This window comes from Crinia signifera, chromosome 2 (genome assembly GCF_055691185.1).
Source record: "Crinia signifera chromosome 2, ASM5569118v1, whole genome shotgun sequence".
Lineage (NCBI taxonomy): Eukaryota > Metazoa > Chordata > Amphibia > Anura > Myobatrachidae > Crinia > Crinia signifera.
The window spans coordinates 281,141,871-281,169,855 of record NC_139218.1 but is presented as its reverse complement, the minus strand read 5'-3'; the positions used below and the strand labels follow the sequence as shown (position 1 = coordinate 281,169,855).

Sequence of the window (27,985 nt, the reverse complement as noted above, 5' to 3'; positions counted from 1 at the left end):
ATTTGCTTGTGAACTGCTGAAATTCTGCCTGTCTGTGAAACCTGTGTAGAAATAAACCATTTTCATTTGGAATTTCATCAAGTTTATGTGATACTTGTCACAGTATCAATCTAGCAGGATACTTTCATATTACAATAATGCACTTGAGAGTGTTTATTAAGTTCATTTTATTGATGCTTTACATATGCCACTATTAGTATGTGACATGAATGTTTTCTTCTTATAAACGAAGTAAAGCAGACATCATTATTAATGAGAAAAGAAAGCTTAGTTAAACGTGATTACAAGCACTGCTAAAGAGCTAACTGCTGCCAACTGATGAAATAGCCAGTAGTTACTAAATCAGTTTAATTCAGAGGTGTGATAATAATCACACGTGTGAACAATATGCACAAATTATCACTCAATAATTTTATATCGTGTCAACTGCTAAATAGACGACAAACGAGTTGTGCTGATACTTTCACAGGGTATATGGTCGTTCTGTCAACACACCTAAGGTCAACATGCATTGTGTCGACCACTGAACCCCGAAATGGGCTTAGGTTGATGCCTGAAAAGATCGACATGGACAAGGTCGACATTCAAAAGATCGACATGGATTTTTCTTTTCTTTTAATTTTTTTAGCCGACATGTGCCATCAGGCGATATTTCATCCACTAGGATGTGGGGGGAGAATAAAAGTGTGCCCAAAGCATGGCGAGAGCAGCGAGCCATGGTGCACTGATATGGTGTCCATGTCCACTGTGTTGACATTCTAGATAAGAACCGTGAAAAAAACATCTCAACCTTTTGACTATCGACCTAATGCTTGTGTTGACCTGACCCTGTCCACCTAAGCCCATGTCGACCTTTTCTGGTGTCAACCTAAGTCCATGTCGACCTTCAGTGGTCAACCCAATGAATGTCAACCTTAGTTGTGTCAACCCTATGACCCATACCCCTTTCACAGTTATACTGTGCACAATCATATTTTCCTTTGACTCCATTGTAAGCCTTTATATAGTTTGTACCTCCACGTAGCCTTTGTTGAGCAATTACCTTTGCTTAAAGTGTTAGTTTAGTGGAGTATATAGGTATAGCATGTAAATAAATCTCAGCCTCAACATGGTAGGCGACATCTCCTGGATTTATTGGTTTTTTTTCAATACCCCTTTCAACCATTTATGCAAGTTGGATACTTTTGTGTAAACACCGTATTTGCCTTTTTGTGCACAACCTTCTCCCCAGCTAACAATTCCAGTTACGAAAAAGACATCTTTATATTCGGTGACATGTGGGCCTCCACTGTCTCCCTGACAGGCGTCTTTCAGTTCCACGTCAAAGCCAGCACAGAACATGTTTTCAGTGATTGTAGCTTTACTGGATTCCTTGCAGGTCTGTCTACTAATGTAGGGGACCTGGAGCTTCTGCAGCTTTGTGGCTTGAACTCCTCGTTCATGAATTCGGCCAAAGCCGCTTACCAGTGCTGGGTCGTTGCCTTTCATTAGGACCTGCTCCGCAAAATCAGGGTCAGGAAGACATGCCGGAATTATGTTATCAGTGAAGTTTATAGCTTCTTTCAGCTTTATTACGGCAATATCAAAATCATAGGTTAGCTTAACAAATTTAGGATGTACAATGATCCTTTCCACCTTGTGTGTTGATTCAGTGCCGTCCTTCTTTAGTGTATTCAACTCTCCTGAAAATATATACAAGATTAGTAAAGTTATTGGCCCTATAAGCATAGAAAAGTTGATGAATCATTTGCTAGAGAGATTAGACAGTTAACAAAAAGTTGCTTACCATGCTAGTTTATTTTTTTAAATTGGATTATATATGCTCTCCCTAATATTGCTTACACACAGGGCTAATTTTCAGCCTGAACAGTCCGGAACGCCTTTCCTGAAGTTCAGATGAAAAATGACATCATCAGGAACCGCATTCCGGAACCTCTAGTAATGCTTAGTAAATGGTCCGTGTTCCCTTTCTATACACTGGCGCTGCGATGCAGAAAGCAGCCGATAGTGGTCATTTTGCGGAATCTGTCAGGCTGCTCAGGGTCCTGACACAAGCTTCTCAGGACCTTGAGCAGCCAGCTAAATGCCAGAAGATGGCCACAGTCCCACTTCTGCCCACCCACAAGTGTCAATCGTTCAGGTGGATCTCCTCCTTACAAATGACCCATCCGCTGTTTTCCCATAGAGAGAGACCCTACCCTGGCTTGTATGCTCAAGCAGCCAGCCTCAAGTAATTGACACAGAGGCTGGCAGAACAAAATGTGAGTAACCTGCAAATAGTCACTCAAGTCACCATAACACAATTTATCAGGCAGACTTTTTTTATCATTTGTATGAATTTACCCCTCTTCCAGTTCCCCAGTGTACCCCCCTCTACTAGTCCCCTTGTACACCCCTCTGCCAGTCCTCTTGTGCCCCCTCTGCCAGTCCTCCATTATCCCCCTCTGCCAGTCCTCCTGTGCCCCCGTTTGCGAGTCCTCCTCTATCCCCCTCTGCCATTCTTACAGTCTGCCATGTCATGTCCTACAATGCCATCTCAATAAAGATTACGATGAAGAATTTATCAAGGTTTCGATTTTAATTTAAGGAACACCAGTTTTCTAGATAGATTATTGTTCCTTATCAAAAATTATAAATTAAATGTTGACATTTACAAAAAAAAATCTATACACACTATTTGAAGCCCCACCCTCACAAAAGCTCCACCCACACTTCTCCTTCCTAGAGAGTTCCTGAACCTATATTTTACAGATGCACCATATAGTGCAAAACTAACCTATTTTTTACAGATGCACCATATAGTGCAAAACTATTGTCTGCCTAGGGAGAGTGAGCCTCCACATTTTGTGCAACTTTTTTTTGTTGAGTGCACAAGGAGACTGTGCTGATTAATTTTATATGCAACAATTGTATTCTGTGTGACTAACGGTCAGATGTATCAAGCTTCAAAAAGTGATAACATTGAGAGGGATAACAACCAGCCCAATCAGCTCCTACCTGTCATAACTAAGACCAGAGGCGGCTGCAGTGTAAACCAAGGAGTTCAGGGGGGAATCACAGAGCACAAATATGCATGCATGTTACAGTATTATTGATGTAATATATATGCTGGATTGACCCACCGGGGATTGAAAGTGCTACCAGGGAATCAGCATGAGCTATTCCAGTGTTAAGCCCACCCCCTGGACAATAGGAATCTGGGTGGCGGCCTTAACACTGCACTGGTTTATGCTGATTGCTGGGTGCCGCAATTCAATCAGCGATGGCAATCCCCAGGGGATCGATCCAGCACATATATTACATGCAACATAAAATGCATGTATATATGTGCTCTGTGATCCCCCCTGCACCCCTAAGAAGCACCTCTAAGAAGCATTTTTGTCAATAATAAAACAATGCAAAAAAACTCAGCTGATGTTGACAGATTTACACAGGACCTAGCATTACTGGGATCTTTCTTGGTATGGATTACCAGATCAACACCACTTGGTCAACAACCAATGGTCAACATTGTCAAAAGGTTAATAGGGTCAAAAGGTCATCAGTTAATTGGTCAAAAGGTTGGCATTAACATGGTCAACAATGATAATGCTAACCCTCCCCAGTGCATAACCCCAAATATAATTTAGAACCACGTGCCTACCTTTTGTCAACCATTTTCACGTCTTCCTTTTCAACTGGTCGACCTTAGTCACTGTCAACCTTTTGACTCTGCCAACCGTTTCACCTATTGTCGGTTATGGTATATTAGATCTAGTGCCTAGGTCTACAGTTAAAAGGTCGACAACTATTGGTGGACAGTAATTTTTTTTTGATACATTGTATCAAAAATCTCTAAACCGAGAGAACAGTGATGTGTTTACAAATGAAAATGCAGGTGAAAATAGGGAAATCAGCCTATACCCCCGAAAAAATTCATAGTAACATAGAATCAAGGGGCGCAGACAGGTTGTCCGGGTCCCAGTAAAATACAGGGGCCAGAGGGGGCGTGGTTACCCGAATGGGGCATGGTCATGCACCTGTGGGAAACCCACCTAATTTGTGGGGGTGGGCGCTGGTGCAGGTGTGAATGCGCACCCGCACAGGGAGAGAACATTCAGAACATTCTGGAGTGTTAAGGAAAATGCAGGTGTGCCTAGGCGTTTGAAGGGAACTCATGTAACATCAGCTCTGGCCTCGGCCAGCCTGTATCTATCACACCTGTTGTGTAAGTCCTGGGCTACGCACAGACTCATTTGATGGTGAGAATCTTGCGCATAAATTTGCTGCTAATTGCCGATCTATGTCATTTTCGCAAGCTATTCGTCAGCCCGGATAAGCAATTTGCAGGCTTGCACAGAGCGGGATTTTACTCTGGCTGGGCAACAATTACCTGAATGCAGGGGTCACAGGTCACAGAAGCTTAAGGATGTTGATTCAATTGCATGCTGTTAAAGATATCTTGCCACCAAGGAAAGGTTAGTAAAACAATGTTCTGATGGTGTAAATGCTTTAGTAAAAACACAAATGGGTACCAAAAGGCATGTGATGCGATATCGCACGATGTAGTACAATTTTAAAATTGTATGACATTGTATATGGCATACAATGCGATGCGATTAAAAATTGTATAAGCACCCTAATGGGTGATTACAATGTTAAATGCACCCCCACGCCACCCCCCCACTATAAACGTGAACCCGAAGCGTGGCGAGCGCAGCGAGCCCGCGAGGGGCGGCGTTACGCGTCCTATAATCTTTTCATACCCCCACTATCCACGTCGGCGTGGAATTGAGAATATAAAGTGTGACGAGCGCAGCGAGCCACCGAGCCCGAAGCGTGGCGAGCGCAGCGAAGCCCCGTGAGGGAACGCGGATACCTGTGAAGCCCGCGAGGGGACGCGGATACCTGTAAAGGTGTCCGCTCACCACGCTTCGGGTTCACGTTTATAGTGGGGGGGTGGCGTGGGGGTGCATTTAACATTGTAAGCACCCATTTGGGTGCTTAAAAGCAGCCTTTAGGGTGCTTATACAATTTTTCATCATATAGGGGGCAAAAATTGCGTTGCATCGCATGCCATCAGGTGTATGGCATGCGATGCGATAAAAACATCGTACGACCAACATTGGGGGCGCCGCTATAATACACAAGTACCCACAAATGTAATCCAGATAGATAAAGTCATATAGGAAGTAAAAGTAGCTAATGGGTGACAACCCCTTCCAATAAAAGAAAGCGTAAGGGGGATATCCTATGGCTCTAACTGTGCGGAGTTTGTATATTCTCCCCGTACTTGTGTGGGTTTCCTCTGGTTCTTCGGTTTCCTCCCATAATCCAAAAATATGCTCTTGGGTCAATTGGCTCCCAACAAAATGTACGCCTAGAATGTCTGTGTGTGCGTGTATATGTGGTAGGGAATATAGATCGTAAGCTCCACTGGGGCAGGGACTGATATGCATGTTCAAATATTCTCTGTAAAGCGCTGCGGAATATATATGCGCTATATAAGAAACTGGTAATAAATAATAAATAAATATCCTATTAGCAATGGTAATTTAACTGTGCTAATAGGTTCTACAGGGGGCTATCCTATTTGCGGAATCCTGATCCCCTACTGCTGGCACTTACTGGGTATTATTCCTTCACATGCTTCATGCATGTGCAGCATAATCCCTGATACACAGCCCTTCAGGACCTTGATAACACATGGGTTCAGGAACTTATGTGTTTAAAAAAAAAAGGTCTGTAATAGGATAGCCCATTGGGCTAAATTCCTGATAGCAGCAAGTTTTTTCAGCAAAATAAATGATATGGGCTAATAGGATGCCAGCATTAGTATGCTGTGAGGTATATACTGCTGTTTCCACTAGTTCAAAGTACGTTCCCTTTTTCTAACATAGAATAAAGGTTTAAAAAGATTATGCTGTGCAGCCTGGGTTAGTTTTCAACATACAATGTAAATGCGAGGGACACTGATGCAGTCACTGATCACGTTGGATGGTGGAATACATATATCTGGTGACAGAACTACTTACCTACAACAACTTTAAAGTATTTGGTCTGATTCATGCAGTGTGCTGCAGTGAGGATAAATTGTTTGGACAGGATTGTTCCTCCACAGAAAGGCACATTTTCTTCACTCAGTAAGACAGCCTATGGGGATTTATAGAAAAGGCAACATTTAGTATTACTGATAACTTATTACAGTAGAACACTGGCTTAAGTGGAGGACAATTGGAACTCTGGATTCCAGAGAGAAGTTGTCAGGTTAATTGAAAGCTCTCAGGACTACACCATTTAAAAATAAACTTGAGAAGACCAATGTATTTCTGCCCAAATCTGACAGAAGGCTTCTTGTTCTGAGCATGCAGCCAGACTCTGTCACCTACAATTGTTAAGCACACTGATAAGTAAAGTATATATGGAATTTTCATCAAACAGTCTTGAAATGAGCTACAGTCTTCCACATATCTATGGTGTCTAGTTGAATATTGTCACAAACCATACTTTCAGGTTGGTATCTACTGTATGTAAGCAATAAAGGGGAGGGGGGGGGGGATGTCCCAGATTAAATATTAAATGTGCTTCCAGTTTTGATGGAAATTAGATACCTAACACCTCAGGCATTACTCCAGACTGTAACACATTCACTTTGCCAGTCTACGGGTGATACACGGAGGAAAAGCTTAACAAACTCCAGGCAAAGAGCAGAACACCTTCCAGAAATGGGCCAACAAACCGAGCGCCTTTTTCAGACGCAATATTGGTTGGAATTCCATGAAATGTGTTTTGTGAGCAACCTGGCCAGAACTTGGGCAAAGGGAAGACCAGATAAAGAGTAAAGTGCCATTTTACTAAATCTGTCATGATGAAAATAGGTTGCATTTTAAGTTGTTCAAATGCTGACCCACTGTTACTTGTTCTTTGCACAGGTCTCACAAGAAAACACAATGTTCCTAGTATCTCCGGAACTGCTGGCCATCACAGTGAGTGTGACAGGGTCTTTAGAGTACAAGGAACCCTAAATGGCCTAATGTTTTCCAATTATGGGCTTCCTGAAGAACTGTTTGCCTCGACTTTTCCAGAACCAATAACAACAATGACAGAGCACCCACTATAAATTGGCTTTGGGCTGACTGTAGATGCTGGAATAATTCTCTGATATGACTGATTAAAACCTGCTGGGAATAGAGGGAATAGTATCTTCATGCTGCTGAAGAAAACTTCTTGAAAGCTCATTTCCTTCACATTCTCCGGCCAAGACCCAAACCTGTTTCTGCGACATGGTGCTGTCACCGCCCGCCTACACAAGTTGGCGATGAACGTCAGCTGCTGTTGTGCACTTTAGATTCAGAAAATTAAGCATCTCAATGCTTGACCATGTTTCCACCAGCCCCTTCACCTTACAACTAATGTTGGCATAGTATGACTGATATCATGTGCAGTGTAATGGCCACAAGGGGAGTCAGTGGTCTACCAGATCTGGCCTGGTGAGAAATTAGAATGAAATTGAGAACATTACACACGTGAGAGGTCTTGCTACCTTTTTATATTGAACCACCCTTGTATACTGTATTTTTATGTCTGTTTGACATAATTAAAGTAATAAATTGTTATATTTACCTGCCATGGACATTCACCATGTTTGCAGTCCTGTCCCCCGACAACTCTTGCATCAGGGTTATATTCATTATCAGGTTTGTTGTCAGAAGGTTCCGGATACACACGTTCTGCTTGGTCAGTGTTATTCGGTGCTGCAGTATTAGTAGTATTTGCAGTAATATTTATTTTCTGGGAACCATTGGTTGGATTTTCCACTTCATCGGGTATTGATCTCTTGGATTTGAACCCAACTCGCTTCCCACAGGGATATTTCCCTGCATCAGACAATCAACATTTACAATGTATTGGTTATGCAAAATGAATCTTTCAAATCACAATAATAACAGTCATGCAAATAATGGAAATATCCAACCTAATTCCTATTTGTGAAACCTAAACCTCAGCATTAAGTCTAATGCACATACGCTTTGAAATCAAAATATGAAAACCTTTGCAAAATTTAAAATCGTAATATTATTAACAACATGAAGTAGCATAGTAAATTAAATTGATGTGAACATGCCCAGAGAACAGATGCACCAAATAAGCCTACAGTATGTAGACTTACCTGCACCTGAACAGGGAAGGGAGAGGCTTTCTATAATAGATGCAATTGTGAATGTATGCAGATCAGCATATATTGGACCCAACAGTCAGGATTCCACCAGACAGTGTACAGACATCGGAATAACAACTGATGGTACTCCGATAAAGGTGCGAGCGCAAGAAGCCTCTTGCAGGCTTGGTACGCTCGTCACAGGTTCTATTCTAAATGGTTATGGACCCCCACAAGGAAGAATGGCCCCTGTCAGTCAGAATCCCGACTGTTGGCATTTTACAGTCATGGTTCAGATGTCGTCGTACTGTCTACCAGAATCCCAACTGTGAGGCCAGCATACCATACCTTCTCACAGCAACTCAGGCTGACCACGAGCGCCAGCCTAAATTGCCGGTTCCCACCATAGAAACCCATGTTAAATTCATAATATGGGCTTCTATGTAGCTTCATCAGATGCGGAGCTCCCCTGGGGGATTGCTCATTTTTTACACAAAGAAGAATTACATGGATCTGACCGATGCTGGCGGGTCATATGTATTTGGCTGCCAGTAAATTGTTGATAGTCAGGGGCAGCCAAATACAAATGACTTCGCCATTGGAAAATACGAATCCGTAGAATATGGCAGCTTTGTAAATTAGCTGTATCTCTGGCCAAATCGTACACCGATCGGCCTTCTTAGAAAATTTCCCCATCATGTCAGGATGGATTATTGAAAAGTAAAGGTGGTTATACTGTCGGCTTCTAATTTGCCACAGCAGCTTAATGAGAGGCTGAACATAGACCCGAGTATCACTGTGTGTGCATATGTTACGGAATATAGACTGTAACCTCCACTGGGACAGGGAATGATGCGAATGACCAAATATTGTCTTTAAATCGATGCGCTATATAAATAACTGGTAATACTATTCAAGTAATTTGTGTCGCCACATTGCAGCCTGGTAACAAGGGGCCTCATTTTGACCTGATCGCAGGACAAGTTTGTTCTCAAAATGGGCAACCTTCGCTCTTCAACAATTGTATAAGGGAAAATCTTGAGGTTCATTCACTGATAGGCTATTGATTACCTAAGAGCTGGTTCTGGTTGATAGATCCACAGTGTCTAGATAGACTGTGAATAGGTCAACTCAACACCAAAATATTGACATGCAATAGGTCGACATGGTTGAAAAGTTGAGATGAAAAGTTCGACGTGGTGAATGGTCAGCATGTGTTTTTCACATTTTTGGGGGACTTTTTCATACTTTGACATCTACTTGGGCAACAATTTGAAAGGTAAAGTGTGCTAAGCGAAGGGAGTCACCATGCCCCAAGCACAGGAGCGAAATGTTACAATAATTGGGGGGTCCATTTTGACAGACGCCAACATAATGTAAAAAAATATGTGAAAAATTCATGTCTACCTTTTTCATTTCGACTTTTAACCCTGTTGACTTTTTGACTTTCTGAGTGCTGGCTTGAGAAAACACTGAGGAGATGGTCCTATTCTAGAAAGAAAATAAAGAATGGCTAGGGACCAGTGGTGGCTCCAGAGGTGGGCTGCAGTGCACTTCAAAATTCAGATAGTGGAGAAACAGCAACTGCCACCCAAACCACTGGCAAACACCACTGGAAGGGATTCACTGGCAGTGGATGTGGTTTCCTTATTTGAATTTTGGACTTTAGCCCCGCCAATAATTGGGGGTTTATGTCAAAAGTTGGCGACATTAACAAAAAACAAAAACTCATGTCTACCATTTCATGTGTCTACCTTTTTCATGTTGACATTTGACCTTGTCGACCTTTGGACCCTGTAGACCTATTGCATGTCGACCTTTTGGGGTAGACCTACTAACTGTCTATCTAGGCAGTCTATCTAATAATCCGCAACTGTAGGCAAGATCTAGTCAGATCGCACTACATGTGGGTAAAGAAACTGAGCAGCACAGATCACATTCACTGATCGCATAAATCCTGCTTCTGCTTCTAGCAAACATAGGAGAATATATTAGTATTTGTCTTATCAAGCACAAGAAAATAATCTTTATTTAGGACAAAGGGCCTAATTTAGACCCAGTCAGAAGGGGCTGAATTACATGGGGTCTGCACATGTGCAGGGGTGTACACCAGGCCGGAGCAGGGCTGATGCATGCCTGGGGCATGCCCGGGGCAGGCGGCTGATGTCACATGACATCAGTGCCCGCCCCATATTCGGCTGAAATAAAAGTCATTCTTCACCGACTTTTTTTTCTTAAGGGGAGTGAAATAAATAAATGGTTGGTGATCATCCATCAAATAATTTCTGCCCCCCTTCATCCATATGCGAGGTGATGTGTTCTCAGATACATCCCCTCGCATGTTACCGAGGGGATGCGGATGGCCCTGGCGGCAGGGAGGCGGGCATTTGTCGAGGCGGCGCTTACCCGCTCACTACATACACTCATCAAACATACGCTACCTGGCGAGCTGGTCTGAATCAGGCCCATACAGTGACATCATAAGCAGAAAAGGTTAATAGATATATAGGACATGTTGTTACCACTGTAGATATTATATTAGTGGATTACATTTAATAGACAGGAAAGGTGGAAGACTTATCTCTATACCTCTATCACATGTGAATATGATTGTCCTTTCTTACCAGTTGCAATGCAGGATTTCAAATCATCTCCTAGTTGGTAGTCAGGGGCACAAGAACAAATCACCTCCCTCTCTGCCGCCTTACAGTACTGGTCACAGCCACCATTGTTCAGGCTGCACATTTTCCGTATAGCTGGAAAACAACATATTAGTGTAGTCAATACCAGAGGCGTAACTACAACTTCCTGGGCCCCATAGCAAAATCCTGAAAGCCCCCCCCCCCCCCCCCCTCGATTGTCACTGCCACTCATGGGGGGGGGCAGAGTGAGAGATAAAGGGTGCCGGGAAACAGAGAGTAGAAAAAGAGAAAGGGAGGAGTGTGAGCAGGAGAAAGGAAGAAAGGATTAAGAGTGTGAGAGTGTCAGGGAGAGACAGGTTGTCAGGTAGAGAGAGAGAGTTTGAAAAAGTTTGACTGGATTCCCCCTGGCAGTGGCAGATCTGCGAATGCACTCACTCACCAGCTGCTCTTCTGTGCTGGGCTGTACGGCTGCCCAGCACCGCGGTCCCCTGCTCCCCTCCGTGACTCTGAGGTGAGGCATGCTTTACTGCTTTCCAAGTTCCTGGGCGGCGGCGGTGCCAGGATTTACTGCTCCCTTGAAGGCGTGGCCTTTAATGCTCCCCGGGCGGCGCCAGCTCCACGCACAGGTCCATGAGCAGTGCCATGCCATCCTGACCTTACTACTCCCGAGTCCCGTGCGGCGCTGCTGCCCGGGTGCCGCCAGGCTCCACTACTTCTCTGGCGGCGCCGGGCTCCACTACTTCTCTGGCGGCGCCGGGCTCCACTTCTCCCTGGAAGGAGCCAGGAGGTAATGCTACCTGGCTCTGTGCTCCACTGCTGCCGGGTGCCGCCGGGCTCCACTACTTCTCTGGCAGCGCCGGGCTCCACTACTCCCTGGACGGAGCCAGGAGGTAATGCTATCTCTGTGCTCCACTGCTGCCCATCCCCTCTGAATTGTGTGCAATAAGGCAGCGCGGCAACATTAAAAAGAAAACTGGTGAAAAGAAGAAGATCCAAGGGGGTGCAGGGGATAGCCTGCTGGGGCCCCGGGCCCCATAGCAATTGCATCCCCTGCACCCTCTATAGTTACGCCACTGGTCAATACTAGATTAATGTGCAGCTGGGCCAGTAGCAGAAATGTATGAGGGCCTATTGCAGTGATTTTCAACCTTTTTTCCCTGCAGCACACTAAATAAGGCACACAAGGAGATCCCTACAGGGCAAAACACATTGGCCCCCACAGGAAAAAAAAAAAAAAACCTATTGGCCCCCATATAAAAAACCAATCACAATGGTCACCACAGGTAACAAAAATAAAATTAATTGGCCCTTTACAAGAAAAGAAGAGACCAATAAAAGGTGGCTGTAAACTGGTTTGGGCATCTATAGATCTGGGGGCACAATTGAGAACAGCTCAAGGCACACTAGTGAGCCACGGCACAGTGGTTGAAAAACACTGGCCTATTGTGTGCTTCTGCATGAAGTGTGACTAGTGATGTGTGAGTGTGATCTAAATATAGGGTGTGGTCTGTGTCATTGTTGTTATCTCCATGGAGATCATAGCTAGCCTACCTTCAACCACTTAATAGTGGAGTAATAATAAGAAAAAGTTTGTGGCCATCACATAATACAGAGCACTGCAGTGCCGCCATATGATAGAGAGCATCACAGTGGCCGCCATATGATACAGAGATAATCAGTGACAACATTTAGTACAGATCACATCACAGTAGCCACCATATGACACAGACATCATCACAGTGACCTCCACATAAAGAAAAGAGAGTTACAGTGACCTCCATAAGACTTAAAAATAATAATATGCAGCACTTATAGTAATCAATTACTCACGTGATTCACATTTTTTGCCTTCATAGCCAGCACCACAGAGACACGTGTATTCACCAATCCCGTCCTTGCATGAGCCAGCATTCTGACAAGGATTAGGTGTACACTGGTCACCATCTGCAAACACACAAATCATACATTAATACGGATGTAATAGTACACCAAGTATAACATTAACAGAATGATAAATGGCACATATATGTATACTTGTGGCAAATTGGGCAGCAGTAAGGCCCTGATTCTGGTTTGTTCCCAAGACCCCATCCGAATGCCCCCCTCCCTCCAATTGCTGTGCTATTTTATAGGTAGACCCCAGGAGTCATTCGCCTGTATTATGATGCTAATTATCTCATATTAATCCTTGATTGGAGAGTTTCTCTCTACAGTATGTCCGTCATACTGTATTTTGTAATTCTTTTATGTATGTTATATATATTCCAGTTTGTTATTGTATATATAGTTACTTGGCACGGAGTCAAACCTAGATAAGACTTTATATGTAATTGAGTCGCTAAAAAGTTATTTCTCCCGTTGGTGCTGCGCTATACAGTGGTTGGATTATATTGTCCCTTATATTGGGTTCTTATGCAGCACTTCCACCATGCCCAGCATTTCTATTGGTGTCCATATGAAAGTTAGGACCTATTGTATGGTTCCTTATTAGTTAACTTTATTAGTTGTATTTTTATACTCCAACGCTGTTTTTATATACTTATAAGGCATGTCATATACTCATTTATTCTTTGTCGCATTCTTTATTTATGTCCCATGTTTATTCTATGTCATATATTCCATGTGAATGTTTCCGTTTAGTTTCTAAGTCCCTTATATTGTATGCATTGAGGTCAAATGTGTCTTATGGTGCCTTTATAGACAGCGAGCTATGTCACACTAGCACCGGCATCTATATTCCACCTTGTGTAGCCTGGACACGCTATTCACTCTCCCCTATATCATGTGGTGTCACTGCCTTGTGCTGGTTAATGACATGTGATGCTGTTTTATGTTAATGTGGGCGTAGCAAAAGTACATATATTTATTCTTTGTGTTTTGAAAATCAAAAGGTCAAGCATGTATGATCGTGCCTTTTTAGACAGCGTGCTGTTTTACACTGCCTCCAGCATCTATTCAGCCTTGTGCAGCCTGGACAAGCTGACTCCACTCTCCCTTACTTCAGCATGCGGCTTCTCAGCTGAGTGCTGTTAGGGACGTGTGGTGCAGTCGTATATTGATACGGCCATGACAGGGGTACATATATTTATATTTTATATTTCAAACATTACTGAGCAATCCCAAATCACGCGCCAATCCGCATTTCGCAGGTACACCAGCTTCTTCAGGGCTTTTGCCCTGAAGAAGCCGGTATACCGGCGAAATGCACATTGGATTTAGGATTGCTCAGTAATGTTTGAAATATAAAATATAAATATATGTACCCCTGTCAAAGCTGAATTAATATAAGAGTATCCCTTATCCAAATATCCATTATCCAAACTATTCTGAAAACCATAGTTTCCAAAATGTACTTCTATTTATCTATTTTTTTGCTAAAAATCTACTGTGTACATCTGTAACTAGCACTACTGAGGACATGATATGTAACTGGCACTAAATATGTGCAAGAGCATGATTGCTTTGCATTCAAATTCAGTGCCTGAGATAGAATACAAACTTTGCTTCATGTTTTAAAACCTTGTTTTATGCAAATAAAATATATGTGTGTGTATTTCATGTGTTTGATATGTTTATACAACATAAATGCAAGATGCCTAAATATACCATATTCATACTGTTTATAAAAATTTTACAATGTACGGAATAATCCATTATTCAAATTCTGAGCATTTTGGATAATGCTGTATCAGATATTCGCTCCAAACAGAAAGAGTGGACAGATAATCTTATAGTGTGTATTCAGCGGAAAAGTGTCCTTTCTCAAATATATATTTTCAGTACAAAATTTAAATATTACATTATTGTCTTACCAACATATTTGTTCCAGAATTCGCTCTGTCAAAGAAACAATTATAAAATAAAACAGTTAAAAAAGTTTATATACTGTATATGTGTGTTTTTTACAGCTTTATAAAGACATTCATACATAATACAATACAGATTTACTATAACTAAATATAATTCTGCAATTTTTCTTAAGAAAGTTACCAGTCACCTCAAATATTTTTATATGTATATTTGTTACAGTTACCTCCACATATAGCTACAACAGATGAACATTCTTAAAAATGTTAAAATGTAATAACAGATAGTTAAAAATGATATATTGCCTCAAGTCAGAAAGGTCACGTCTGACTTAAAACACTGGTAAGGTTTTATCTGCAAGCAGGATATTTGGTAATTACCAAAAAAGGACTCTGAATTTTGAAAAATACCTATAATTATATGTTTAACATAAGCATAATAGCCACCCACAAAAAATGCTCTATTGCACAATAGCAATCTTGGAGATGGACCCAGTGTGTGGGGCAGCCTTGCCTGGATCCCCCCCCCCCCCATTGAGTTTGAAGCCATTTACCCCAGCCAGTGCCTAGTATGCACTCTATGGATTGGGAGAGATGCCTGCAGGCTGTAACAATCCACTGCAGTTCTACTAGTTTTGGGGAGATGAGCTGATAGAGATTGTGTAGAGTTCCATCTTAATTATAAACTGCAGAAGTTGCTAACGGAACAATTACAGACAATTGGCCAGATGTATCAAGCTTCAAAAAGTGCTAAAGTGGAGAGTGATAAACAACCAGCTCCTACCTGACATTTTTTTTAACCCAGCCTTTAACATGACAGGTAGGAGCCGATTGGCTGGTTGTTTATCATTCTCTATTTTATCACTTTTTGAAGCTTGACAAATCTGGTCTATAGTTTGGGGGCCAATAAAAAATATTGCTTAGATACCATAGACCATCATTTCTCAACCTGGTGGTACACTGCAGACTGGTTGGAGGTACTTGAAAATAATATTGGTAATGGCGGAAGAAGTCTCCCATTGCCATGGAGACGAACCTCTTTGCATCACTTCTGGTTCCGTCTGTAGCGATATCAATGTCTCTTTGTGCTTTTTCCGGACCAGCAATCCCCTGGGAGCTACCCGCACTACCCTCAGACAGCAGCGATCATCTACCCCACGATTATATGGGTGGAGGAAGCAGCAGCTTTAATCCTACAGGCATTAGAGGAAACCCCGGATACAGTACACAGCCATTGGCCAGACACAGAGGGACACAATTCCTGACACACTGTCCTCCGCTACTTGTTCTTATAAGGACACGCATAAGGATATGCATACCACTCACTTCCACTCCACTAAGTACTGTGGATATTTCAAATTGAGAGGAGGGGGTACTCAAATGAAAAGTCTAATCAAGGGGTATGGGAGAGAATAAATAGAGGTACTAATTTGAAGCCAATGTCGCCTGCCCACATTTTGGCCCTCATTCAGACAGAGGTGGATGCTTTGCCGATATCTGGGCAGTTTTGTGCATGCGCCTGAGTCGTACTGCACGTGGCACAACTCGCGATTACCATCGGTGTAGAATGTTTGTTTATGTACATTTATAAAAGTGATGCTTACAGTTTTTTCATCATCCTCAAATACTTCCCGAGCCTCCTCGTGGCTGCAGTGTTCCTCAACACACTCTCTTTCAAGGTTCCCTTTCTTGAATTCTTCAAAAGGTGAGTTTGCACGCCTCCATCTCTGTAAAATGCTGTGCGCCTTGTCTTCAGTCACAAACACTTGTGGGGGGGGGGGGGAATGAAGTAAATCAGAAACAATGTTATTATCACTGTTCTGGTGAAACCAGTGCACTGTATAGCTAATGTCAGATACAGCACATGGTGACCTGGTACAGTGTCACATCGCCAAGGGCTGTGTTAGCCTATTTATTGTACTGGATTCATTTGATGAATACACGTGATAGGCTTTATCTTCTACATTTACAGATGGGTTTCATTCCTCAATTGTATTATTCTATGATTAAGTACACACAAAATTAAAAAGCGTATATAAATGTTACTCTAAGTTAAGGCAAGTCATTTGTCTACACAATGGAGGACATTTATGAGGATTGTGCCACATGTAATTATAAGAAATTGTAATATTGTCTTTCTTTAGTACATATGAAAAAAAAAAGATTTGAATACTATGGATGGCAGCAACTTTCCTGCTCCATTACTTCGTTTTTATCTTTACAATATATCTATCTTAATGAAACTTCAAAATGTCCTTTTACCTATTCCATAATTTACTTCACCACATCTTTATTCTAATTTTTAATTTTCATTCTTATTATTGTCAAGTAATGGTCCAGAAGGGGCCACATTTGGCCCCGTTCTGATGGGGGGGGGTGTATGTGCATGCGCAAACCCCCTATGTTTTACACTCGCTGAGGGTTCGCATTGGTAGGGCAGGGAGGGGAGCGGCCAGGGGTATGGCCAGCATTTTATGTGCATCCCCATGAAAACGCTAGGCATTCCCCTGAGTACGCAGGTATGGCGTTCCTGCACGGAGCGAGCAGCGGACGTCACACAAAGTCAGCACCGCCCCGTCTTCGGCGCACTATGATGGAAATAAAAGTCAGTTTAGACTGACTTTTATTTCCGAAGGGGAGATAAATCATTCGATGGTCGGTGACCATCGAATGAAATCTCTCCCCTTCGGCCGCATGCGAGGAGAGGTGTACGCATGCTAAGCAGTTTATGGGCTCGCTAAGCAGCGAATGACCGTTATGGGCTCGCTAAGCAGCAAATGACCACTAAGTCGGATTTAAAGATACCTTGATGTGTATATATCCAGTTTCTACATCGTGAGTGTGGTACGCTTCTCATTGTGAGACCTTCACGGGCTTTAAAGATAAAAGATACCTTTGGAGGCGTTTTCCTCTTTCCTTTGGATGGGAGTGTGGGTATGCCAATTTGTGGCCTTATTCACGTGCCAGAAAAAGAGATTTGAAATAGAGACACATCACGTGCTTTGAGAATATCTATTTCCTGGTGCTTCAAGAATAAAGATACCTTTATGGGAGTGTAACATCCTGTCTAATAATGAGTGGGGTATGCTATCCTTTCTGTGACACTTGAGGGGACCTAAAAGAAACCTTTTTGTGCATTTAATTCAATGTTCATGTGAGTGAGGGTAAGCTTTTCTGAAATACATCCTGGGTGAAGGAAAATCACAGTATAAAAAAATGTTTTATTTATAACCTTTGTGTAAGTGGGGTACACCCTCTTCTTCACAGATAGACAAAAAAATAATAGAGACCTTTTTTTAATAATTTTATTATAAACTGTATTACACATTGTGTTTTTTAATTTACATTGAGAACCACCTACCTAAAAAAAAAAAAAAGAATGAAGAACTCTCTCTTCTTTGGATACATAGAAGGAAAGTATCCAGTTTTATTTGTTTGATGCACATTTGATTGTACTAACCGCACACATAACATGTTTTATGTTAATTTAGTGCTCATTATTGTTTTTGTTATTCGATCTCCTTTTTTTTTCCAGTGGATATATAGGTTGGGTACCATATCCCCTAGAGGGCTCACTGAGAACCTGGGACTGCACTGTTTTTGTGACTGTTTTTTTGTGGGACTGTTTTTCGATCAAATAAGAGCGTTTGGAATTCAGTTTCCCTCTACAAATTTCCTTCTGTAGATCTCCTGCAATGCAATTCATGATGCAGCGTGTGCGTAATTCTTTGTAATTTTTTCATGTGATATTCTTTCAAATATTTTTTTTATATGATATGCATTACTATATTAAAGATATTGGAGGTTATTCTAATTAGTTTGCTCCCCCTTGAGCGATGTTTTGGATTTGCGCATGTGCATAAGCTTTTCTGCGCATGTGCAGGCTCCGTTTGCGAGCGAGTTGCAGACTGTCTGCTAACAGAGGAGATTGGATACTTGGACTGGGGAAACACTCCACAGTATTTATCTGTTAGCAGTTCTCAAGCCTACAAAAGTTTTATTCACTGGAATTGCTCCGCTTCGGATTGAAGATATTTGTATCCGAGTGGATCTTATATTAGACGGTTCAAGTGGGATGAACAAACCACTATTATCACCATGCTTTATAGAGCTTCTAAGATCACCCATACCGACTGCTAAACAATCTAAAACCCAAATCCTAGTCCTTGAATCACTTAGATTTTTACTAATTGTGTGAAGACACTCACCCACACTCAATCTTGGTGTGAGGTCAACAACTGTTTTGCCATACCCCTGACGAAGTCTCTTGTGACTATTGTCTGACTTGGAGTCATCTTCTTGTTTGAAAAGTGGACGGAAGAACTGTGTGTGTTTTTAAGATTACTGATAAACGCATCAGTGGAATGGACTAAATGTGGAAATTGGCTAGTTGGTACCCTGATTAGCACACTCCGATAACCCCCCATTTTTGCATATATATATATATATATATATATATATAGATATATATATAGATATATATATATCTATATATATAGATATATATATATATATATATATATATATCTATATATATATATATATATACACACACACACACACACACACTACAGGAATGCATTTTACTTTCTCAACACAAGAGGAACACAATAAAACAGCAATGTTTAAGGATCAGTGCTTCAAAAACACAATAACAATTGTTGTTGTTTTTTTTTGGGGGGGGGGGGGCGACGACTGCTCCCCTTGCTTACATTAGAGGGCATGTAACTACTGTCTATTACATCAAATGGTATACGTAGCTGCTTAAGCTTTGGGGGGTTTCTTTACACCCATGGCAGTATCTATTATGCCAAATTTAAATTGAAAAGAGAGATTCTACTGTAGAACATTTTCAAAAATTATGCTCATTTGATGGGGAGTGACTCAGTCATAGGAAAAGACATCTGTCCAATAGGAATGAAAGTCACAAAAACGAAGACCAAACTAGCACAGGATAGGGGAGAGGCCGTTCCTAAGCACATGTGCAGCCAGCCAGTGTCAGTATACACGGCACCCACCCATATTAAATACAGCAACACATCTTTGTTTGAGAAGCTCTTTAAATATTGTATTGCCATTATTTTGAGACAGAAAGCAAACATAGGTTGTAGTACATTGGACTGCTAAAAGAATTTGTATATCATATACGTGAAACTGTCCAGAAATAGTATATCAATTGTTAAATGATCTAGAAATATGTACTGTACAAAGATTTCTCCATCGCGGATACTTGCAGGTCGCTAGTACCTGGCCTCTTGGAAGCGTGGCAAGTACAAGCCATGCCCCACATTTTTGACGCGCGTGCCAGTGTCCCAACTCTGGCTGCCATAAAGTTGGGAGGTATGCTCAAAGGGTTAAATCTGAAGGTTCTGTATGTTTTCTCCATAGGCAGTTTGGGAGAACTCACCCAAGACTAACAGACAATAAGTTATATTGCATTCATAATGGATGTGCCATTTGACACATCCACCTGGATCGCCAATGACATTAGGGTTTATGCAGTTCTTATCATATCACTCAGACTGTTAAAAAGGATTCAGTACTGAATCCCGGCGGTCGGGATCCCGGCGTTCAGAATCCCGACGCCGGAATCCCGACAGCCGAAATGCCGACAAGGGGGGGACGTGGATCGCCCCCCCTTGCAGGCTCGCTGCGCTCGCCACGCAGCGGGCCCGGTGCCTCGCTACGCTCGGCACACTAATTTATTCTCCCTCCAGGGGTGTCGTGGACACCCACGGAGGGAGAATATGTCGGTATTTCGGCGGTCGGGATTCCGGCGTCGGGATTCTGAACGTCGGTATTCTGAACGCCGGGATCCCGACCGCCGGGATATTAACTGCATCCCGTTAAAAAGCATACAGAGTAGTGGTTACTGCCCCTCCCTCCCTAATTAACTTCATAGGCTTCAATTTGGGTGAAATTCACATTTCATTTAGTCCACATGACATTTTTTGGGATTATATGGAATTATCCTGTAATATTACTGTATTTTCAATGTTTCTGCAGTTTGCAGTAGATGCCCCCAATAAGGTTTAAATTTTTGGGAATTTGGAATGAAGGGCTTTCCTACAAAAGCGAGCGCCATTAACACATGGTTTTTGATCTAACTCCATATATGGAGAGATTGTGAATGTGGCACCTAGAAGCGTGGGTGTGTACTGCTACATATGAGATGAATCTTGTAAAATTACTTATAATCAAATGTAGATGATTCCCAAAGCAGTTAGTAAGAACTACTATACTTGCTAAAGTGCCGGGAAATGGTGCTGAGGATTCATTGTAAATGTATCTGTCTCTCATTCCTTTTTTCCCCAAAAATGTAACAGTGTAATGTGGGCTAGGTGAAATGAGGGAGATTGCTAGACTAATGAGGGAGAGAAGGAGATTGCTGTTATTTCAGGGAGTCTCCTGCAGAATGCAGGAGGGGAGGCAACTATGACATTGTTAACATCCCTTTTGAAAAAAATAAATTTAATTAATTTATATTTTTAAAGGAAATGCCCACTATGGCGGTTCTATTGTACAAATATACTGTATATCTAACCTGTATCCTCTGTATGAATGCTTGCTAGATAACATGGCTAATAGAAGGTATCTAGAACAATCCTGCAGCATTTTACATCTTGGCTGACAGCCTTTATCCAGCCCTTAATGATGTGTCACAATTGATTTATTTATTTATTTATTTATTAACAGTTTCTTATATAGCGCACACATATTCCGCAGCGCTTTACTGATAATATTTGAACATTCACATCAGTCCCTGCCCCAGTGGAGCTTACAATCTATATTCCCTACCACATGTACACGCACACACAGACATTCTGGGGTTAATTTAGTTGGGAGACAATTAGCCTACCAGTATATTTTTGGATTGTGGGAGGAAACCGGATTACCCGGAGGAAACCCACACAAGCACAGGGAGAATTTACAAACTCCGCACAGATAGGGCCGTGGTGGGATATAAACCCATGACCTCAGCGCTGTGAGAAGCCCCATACATTGATTAGACTGATGATTTTTGCATCCACCCAGCGCTCTGCAGATAGGGGGGGATTAATTATTAAGATGGGAGTTCTATTGAAGATGGGATGTTGCTATGGGCACTCAATCAGATTCTATCTATTATCTGCTAGAAAGTGCTAAATAAATAAGACGGAAATTCTGAATGGTTGCTATGGGCAATATCTCATCTGCAATATAACTCCCATCTTAGTAAATAAACCCCAGTGACGCTACTAGAAACACTCTTTAAAGGTTGTACCTAGCAAACCATTGTATATAGAAAAAAATGTATAATAGTAAAATTAACCCATTTATTCCCATACAAATATATTCATAATAATTTACACTGTAGTATTATAATCATATATAGAGTGCAATCTCATTATTAACTTGTTGAGAGTCATATGTAACCACAAACAGCTTCTTGTTTTACTAGACAACTGACCATACACATAGTCATTATGCACTACACAATAATACACAACAATTCAGATTTCCCTTCTCTTTTAGTGAAACTCTCTACAGGAGGCTGTTTTTGTTTTATGCCCGATACACTGCTGTCCATGCAGCAGCAACACACTGCAAATTGTTCTCCAGATCTCTGATCAGTGTCACCCCCACCCCGTCTCTTTTCCGTGCATCACACTGCTCCATAGCTGTCCAGTGCACTATCACATACACACACATAAGCAGCACAATTCTTACCATCATCTGCCCGCTGCAGGAGCGCGACAGGTAGAGATATAAGAAGTACCAGGTACAGCATTCCAGCCATGATCATATGTTACGGAATAAAATGTTCTTATTCCCCTTTGGGCGGCTAATGAGACAAAAAGAGTCAAGAGTTCAAGCTCCAGCTTGCAAGGGAAATTAGGAAATTCCTGCCCAGAGAACAAAACACTGGAAAGAAACCTGTGCAGTCCCTTAGCTATAGCTACATCTCATCAGTGTGGTTCTTTAGCAAAATACATGACCAGGAAGAAAGGAGTTCCACTAACACAGACATGGCTGTGTGGGTACTGGACTTTGTAAATGCTCTGTGTTTGTGCCTGTTATACAATATGTGCCTCTGATTTCTAATACCTCCTGTGTGCTCTGTTTACATATGAGAAGGACAGAGTACACATTGTGTACTGACACTTGGAAAGGCTGCTGTACAGATAAGCAGTGGTGGATTTCCCACTAGCCACATGTGGCACATGCCTAGGGGCGGCACTTGCTGGGGGCGGCACACCAGGCTATTGAGGCCAGGTGATTCCTTTTTTATGTTATTATGACTTATTGCTTTTATATTTATTCTGCAACTGATAGGAGTAGTATAATTGCAGAAAATTGAGGTCCTGGAGGTGTTAGTGGGTTGAGGTTGCGGCTGCTAGGGGGTGTTGCGGCATCTGCATTGAGCCCAAAATGAAGAGGGAAGTGATGTGATGGTCAGGGGCAGCTAAATATGTGCCTAGGGTGGCCGACCCATAAATTCACCCCTGCAGAAGAACAATTGCGGGTCTTGATAGATATATTTCCTTAGTTCACGTAGAGATTCTAATCGCATTTATGATTTGTTAACATTTCTGTTATTACAAATTGATCAGCAAGCCATACGAGGGGGCCGCGGTACACTGATACGGTGTCCATGCCGACTGTGTTGACATTCGGGATAAATAAAAGTGGAAAAACCCACGTGGACCTTTGATTCTCGACCTTTCAATGTCGACCTAATGACCCTGTCGAACTAAAGCCATGTTGACCTTTTGAGTGTGTCGACCTTCCTGTGGTGAACCCAATGATCCCAACCCCTCACAGCTTTGAATGATTCTCCAATATTACACCACATCAGGATCAGGCATGCACAGTGGAGAAGCTCAGCAGCCCTCAGATAGGTAGGAATACCTCAATGTTTGCATGGCTGGCCAAATCTAAATTAATATTACTTACAGTGGCGTAACTATAGCACCGCAGTCGCGGGGGCGCTGTGCATGTGGGGGCGCCGGGGGGCTTCGGTGCTATAGTAATGCCCCCGCCCCCCATCCCCCGCAGGCTTACCTGTCTGCGCGTCCCGGCTCCCCTACTGGCTTCAATCAACTCTATGGAGACGGACCACGATAAAATGGCCGCCCCATAAAGCAGACTGTTCTCTGAAACTGTCTGCTGTATTGGGGCGGCCATTTTATCATGGTCCGTCTGCAAAGAATGAATTGAAACCAGGAGGGGAGCCGGGACTCGCAGACAGGTAAGCCTGTGGCGAGGGGGGGGGGGGGGGGGGGCGGGCCCATTAACGGCGGGGGGGGGGGGGGGGCGCCCCAAACCAAGCTATGCCACTGATTACTTAATATATTGGCCATATTACTACATACTCGCCTACTTTTAAAAAATTTAATCAAAACTATTACAGTAGGATGCACTACATAAAGAGGGGGTGCTGCCCCAACATTGAGGGTGTGTGTCACACTCTGCCCAAAGAGCATGTCTATCACCACAAATCATTATGGACATCAGATACTCAGATATAAAAATGTGTTTAACTAAAGATAGACAACATTTTGTACCCTAAGTCAATGCTGCTTTTGGTGGGGAGATTTCTAAAATCTTGGAGAGAGATAAAAGTGGAGAGAGGAAATCACCAACCAGACACACTAGCGCTGTGTGCTGAGCGATCTGTCATGGCCGGTGTTCGCAATAGAGAGAACACTGGTTACTACTAGATGTATACTGCATGCAGTATAAAAACTAGTCAGGTGATAGCAACGCTTGGGAACGCGCATCGCCGTCGCTGGGGGACATACACACAGAGCAATCCCTTGTTCATTTCTAAGCAATCTAGTCAAATCACCTAGAAATAGGGCTGTAATCGCCGCATGTGTTCACCCCTAAAGTTTTGATATATATTCTCCAAGATTTGATCACCTGTTCCTCATGATCACATACTGTAATTTAAGACTGACCTTAAGTGGTGACCCCATTAAGCATTGTTTAAATAACATAGGAGTTTAATGTCACTGCGCATGAGCCAACCTCAATGTTTAATTTCATAAATTGATTTTTATTTACAGATAGAAAGTTTTGTCATTGCGAAATACCAAAGCTGCTCTTTCCAAGATTAGCTGCATGCAGTGGCGTAACTAGATCATAGTTGCCTACCCTCCTGCATTCTGCAGGAGACTCCCTGAAATAGCAGCAATCTCCCTCTATCCCTCATTTGTCTAGCAATCTCCCTCATTTCACCTAGCCCACATTCCACTGTTACATTTTTGGGGAAACAAGGAATGAGAGACAGATACATTTACATTGAATCATCAGCGTCATTTCCCACCACTTTACTAACTGCTTTGGGGCTCATCTACATTTGGATAGAAGTAATTTTACAAGATTCCTCTCAGATGTAGCAGTACACACCCACGCTTCTAGGTGCCACGTTCACAATATCTTTTCACAATCTCTCCATATATGGAACTAGACACGCCCTTTGGGTGAAGCATGACACGCCCCCTCAATGGGGCACTGTGCAAAATTCTATTACCAACTATAATCTCCCTGAAACTAGTTTTCAAATGTAGGCAAGTATGAACTAGATACATGTGGGCCCCATAGCCAAAGTTTATCACCTAATGCTGAAAAATGTATACAGCACATGATACTTTGACAGGCAAAGTGGGCCCCTTTCAGCTCTGGGCCCCATAGCAGCTGCATCCCCTGTACCTATGGTAGTTACGCCCTTGGCTGCATGTAAGAGAATCGTGACAAGAATACATTATTATGTACACTGATTAGTGCACAGTCCCTTTAAAAATCTGTTCCACAGTTTATTTCCCAGAAATGTATGGACCCTACATTCAGGATGTGCAAGGAAATAAGATAAGCCAGGGCTACAGTTTCCTGCAGACAATGTAGTCAGTAGGTTTTATTGCAGATATTCTCTAGTGGTGAAGTGAGGGCTCTTACACAAACATCGGTACCTTCCGGGAACTTGCTAACTGCTGTGTCAGGACATACCGCTGCCAATTTGTTGCTATAACATTGTACTGGTTGTGAAAGCTTACCTTGAAAAATGAAATAACTGATGAGAAAGCTACTGATGTCACCTGGAATTTGGAGATGTATTGGTTGTTTTGTTTCATTGTTTAATTTCTCCCCCCTTAATTGGCTCCAGACAAAAAAAACAACAACCACCCTAGAGTGTGATTTTGTTTAGGGCATACTAGACTGCCCAAGTAGTTCATATCTGCCGTCAAACTTTAGGGGCCAAATGAAATGATTATGAAAATCAGAAAGTGAGAGATTTTGGGAGAGTTTTCCCAGTTTTTTTTAAAGTGGATTCAGGAGTCTCACATCCTGTTACATTTGGCACTATATTTCTACGGAGAAATAATTCTGGAAGACTGGAAAGATGACCTGCTAACGTGGGCTTAAAACGAAACATAGAAAATAGCGCAGTCTTAATTCTTGCTGCGGCACAATTGAAATGAGGATCACCACTAACTCCTCAAATGTTTGTACGAAGCGAAAAAACAATGTGTGTACAGGTGCTGGAATTCTGTTTGTCTGCCAATCATTCTCCAAACTCTCCAAGTGTACTTGAATCAGGGTGTGATTTTACCAGTATATTGTTCATTATTTCACTTCTTATAATAATTAAACCCCTAATAAAGTGTTGGAAGTAAATGTGTGAACAGATAAGAATGCATCCCCACCCCCTATAGATATTGTAAGAACAAAGCATTTGTTGCCTCGCTGCAAGGAACACATTGCAGAAACAGATTACCGTATACCCCAGTTTTTCAACCTGCATGCCCAGACATTGGCCACCGCAGGAAAAACAAAAAACATTCCTGATTATAGGGGGTTATTCTGGTTGACTCGCTTAGATACAAATACACTTGAAGTGCGTAACTTAGCCTACTGCACCTGCGTAGTGTACGCTATGCGCATGTGCAAAGGCTGACATCTGCGCTCGCACGAGACTCAACAGGCACAAAGCTGTCTCCAAGCACACTTGGGCAATATGGGCGTAGTGAAGGGTGCGGTTACAAATTTGGATCAAACTGGGTGTTAACCTGGGCGTATACATGGGTGTTGACAAAAAAATGCTGGGCGGTGGTACCCTAAAAGCACTACTGAGGGACATCTGTAACAGCACTACTGAGGGACAGGATATGTAACTGGCACTATATATATGTGTAAGAAAATGATTTCTTGGCATTTAAATTCAGTTACTGAGATAGTACACAAACTTTGTTTCATGTTTTTAAACCTTGTTTTATGCACAAATAAAGGTACTTGTGAGTTATCCGGGCGTCCGATTTTAAAATCGGGTCGGATCGGGACATCGCATCGCATCGCATGCGACCATCGGATGCGATGCGATGCGATGACCCGATTTTTCCATAGGAATCAATGTTAAAATGGACTGAGTCCATTTTAACATGGAATTCAATGGGAAAAAGGGGTCCTTTTCATACCCCTACTATCCAAGTGGGCATGGAGTTGGATATAAACCTGTGGCGAGCGTAGCGAGCCACCGAGCCCGAAGCGTGGCGAGCGTAGCGAGCCCCGCGAGGGGACACGGAATACCGTCCCCTCGCGGGGCTCGCTTCGCTCGCCACGCTTCGGGCTCGGTGGCTCGCTACGCTCGCCACAGGTTTATATCCAACTCCATGCCCACTTGGATAGTAGGGGTATGAAAAGGACCCCTTTTTCCATAGGAATCATTTTAACATTGATTCCTATGGAAAAATCGGGTCATCGCATCCGATGGTCGGATGCGATGCGATGCGATGCGATGCGATATCGTATCGCATCGCATCGGATTGTATGCCTTAACTTAAGGCATACAATCAAAAAATCGGGAGCCCGGATAACTCACAAGTACCCAAATAAAATATATTTCCATGTGTTTGTACATCATAAATGCAAGATACCTCAAGATACATCATTGAAATATAAAAATATTCTTAAATATGGAATAATCCATTATCCAAAATTCTTCTGGTCCCGAACATTTTGGATAAGGGATACGCAACCTGTAATACAAAATATACAAATATGATATATGACTTCCGTCGGGTCAGCGCTGTGGAGATAAGCCCCAGCCAAAGCTGGCGATTCCCTGTAGAAATCTAAGGGCCTCTTACCGTAGCGCTGTGTGACAGATCTGTCACGGACCCCGAAGTCCAGGGCCGGAGCCATATCACAAGAGCTGTCCCTTGCGTTACTAATCACATATATTAGTGCATATGGGACTAGTAAGAATGCTGTAGCCGGCGGAGGGGCCGCAGATGTTAGAGCATCCCACCCACAGGCTGTCAGTGTGTGACAGACTGGTCCACTGTCCTATCACATCTGTCTCATTGACAGAGGCATAATATGATGTGGGTTGAAGGCAGCCCATATCAAAGCACGCC

The 27,985-nt window shown here is 42.5% G+C and overlaps 1 protein-coding gene across 1 annotated transcript; it reads right to left on the bottom strand.

Annotated features, from left to right (window-relative positions):
• Nucleotides 1-150: 150 nt before the first annotated feature.
• F10 (coagulation factor X) lies at nt 151-22,666 on the bottom strand. The gene is made up of 8 exons (XM_083168704.1): nt 22,296-22,666; nt 16,190-16,350; nt 14,592-14,616; nt 12,610-12,723; nt 10,762-10,893; nt 7,603-7,856; nt 6,015-6,132; nt 151-1,682 (listed from the first exon to the last, which is right to left on the bottom strand). Exons 1-8 carry the CDS (start codon nt 22,369-22,371, stop codon nt 1,132-1,134), a joined length of 1,431 nt encoding a protein of 476 aa, XP_083024830.1. The 5' UTR covers nt 22,372-22,666; the 3' UTR covers nt 151-1,131.
• Between the last annotated feature and the right edge of the window lie 5,319 nt (nt 22,667-27,985).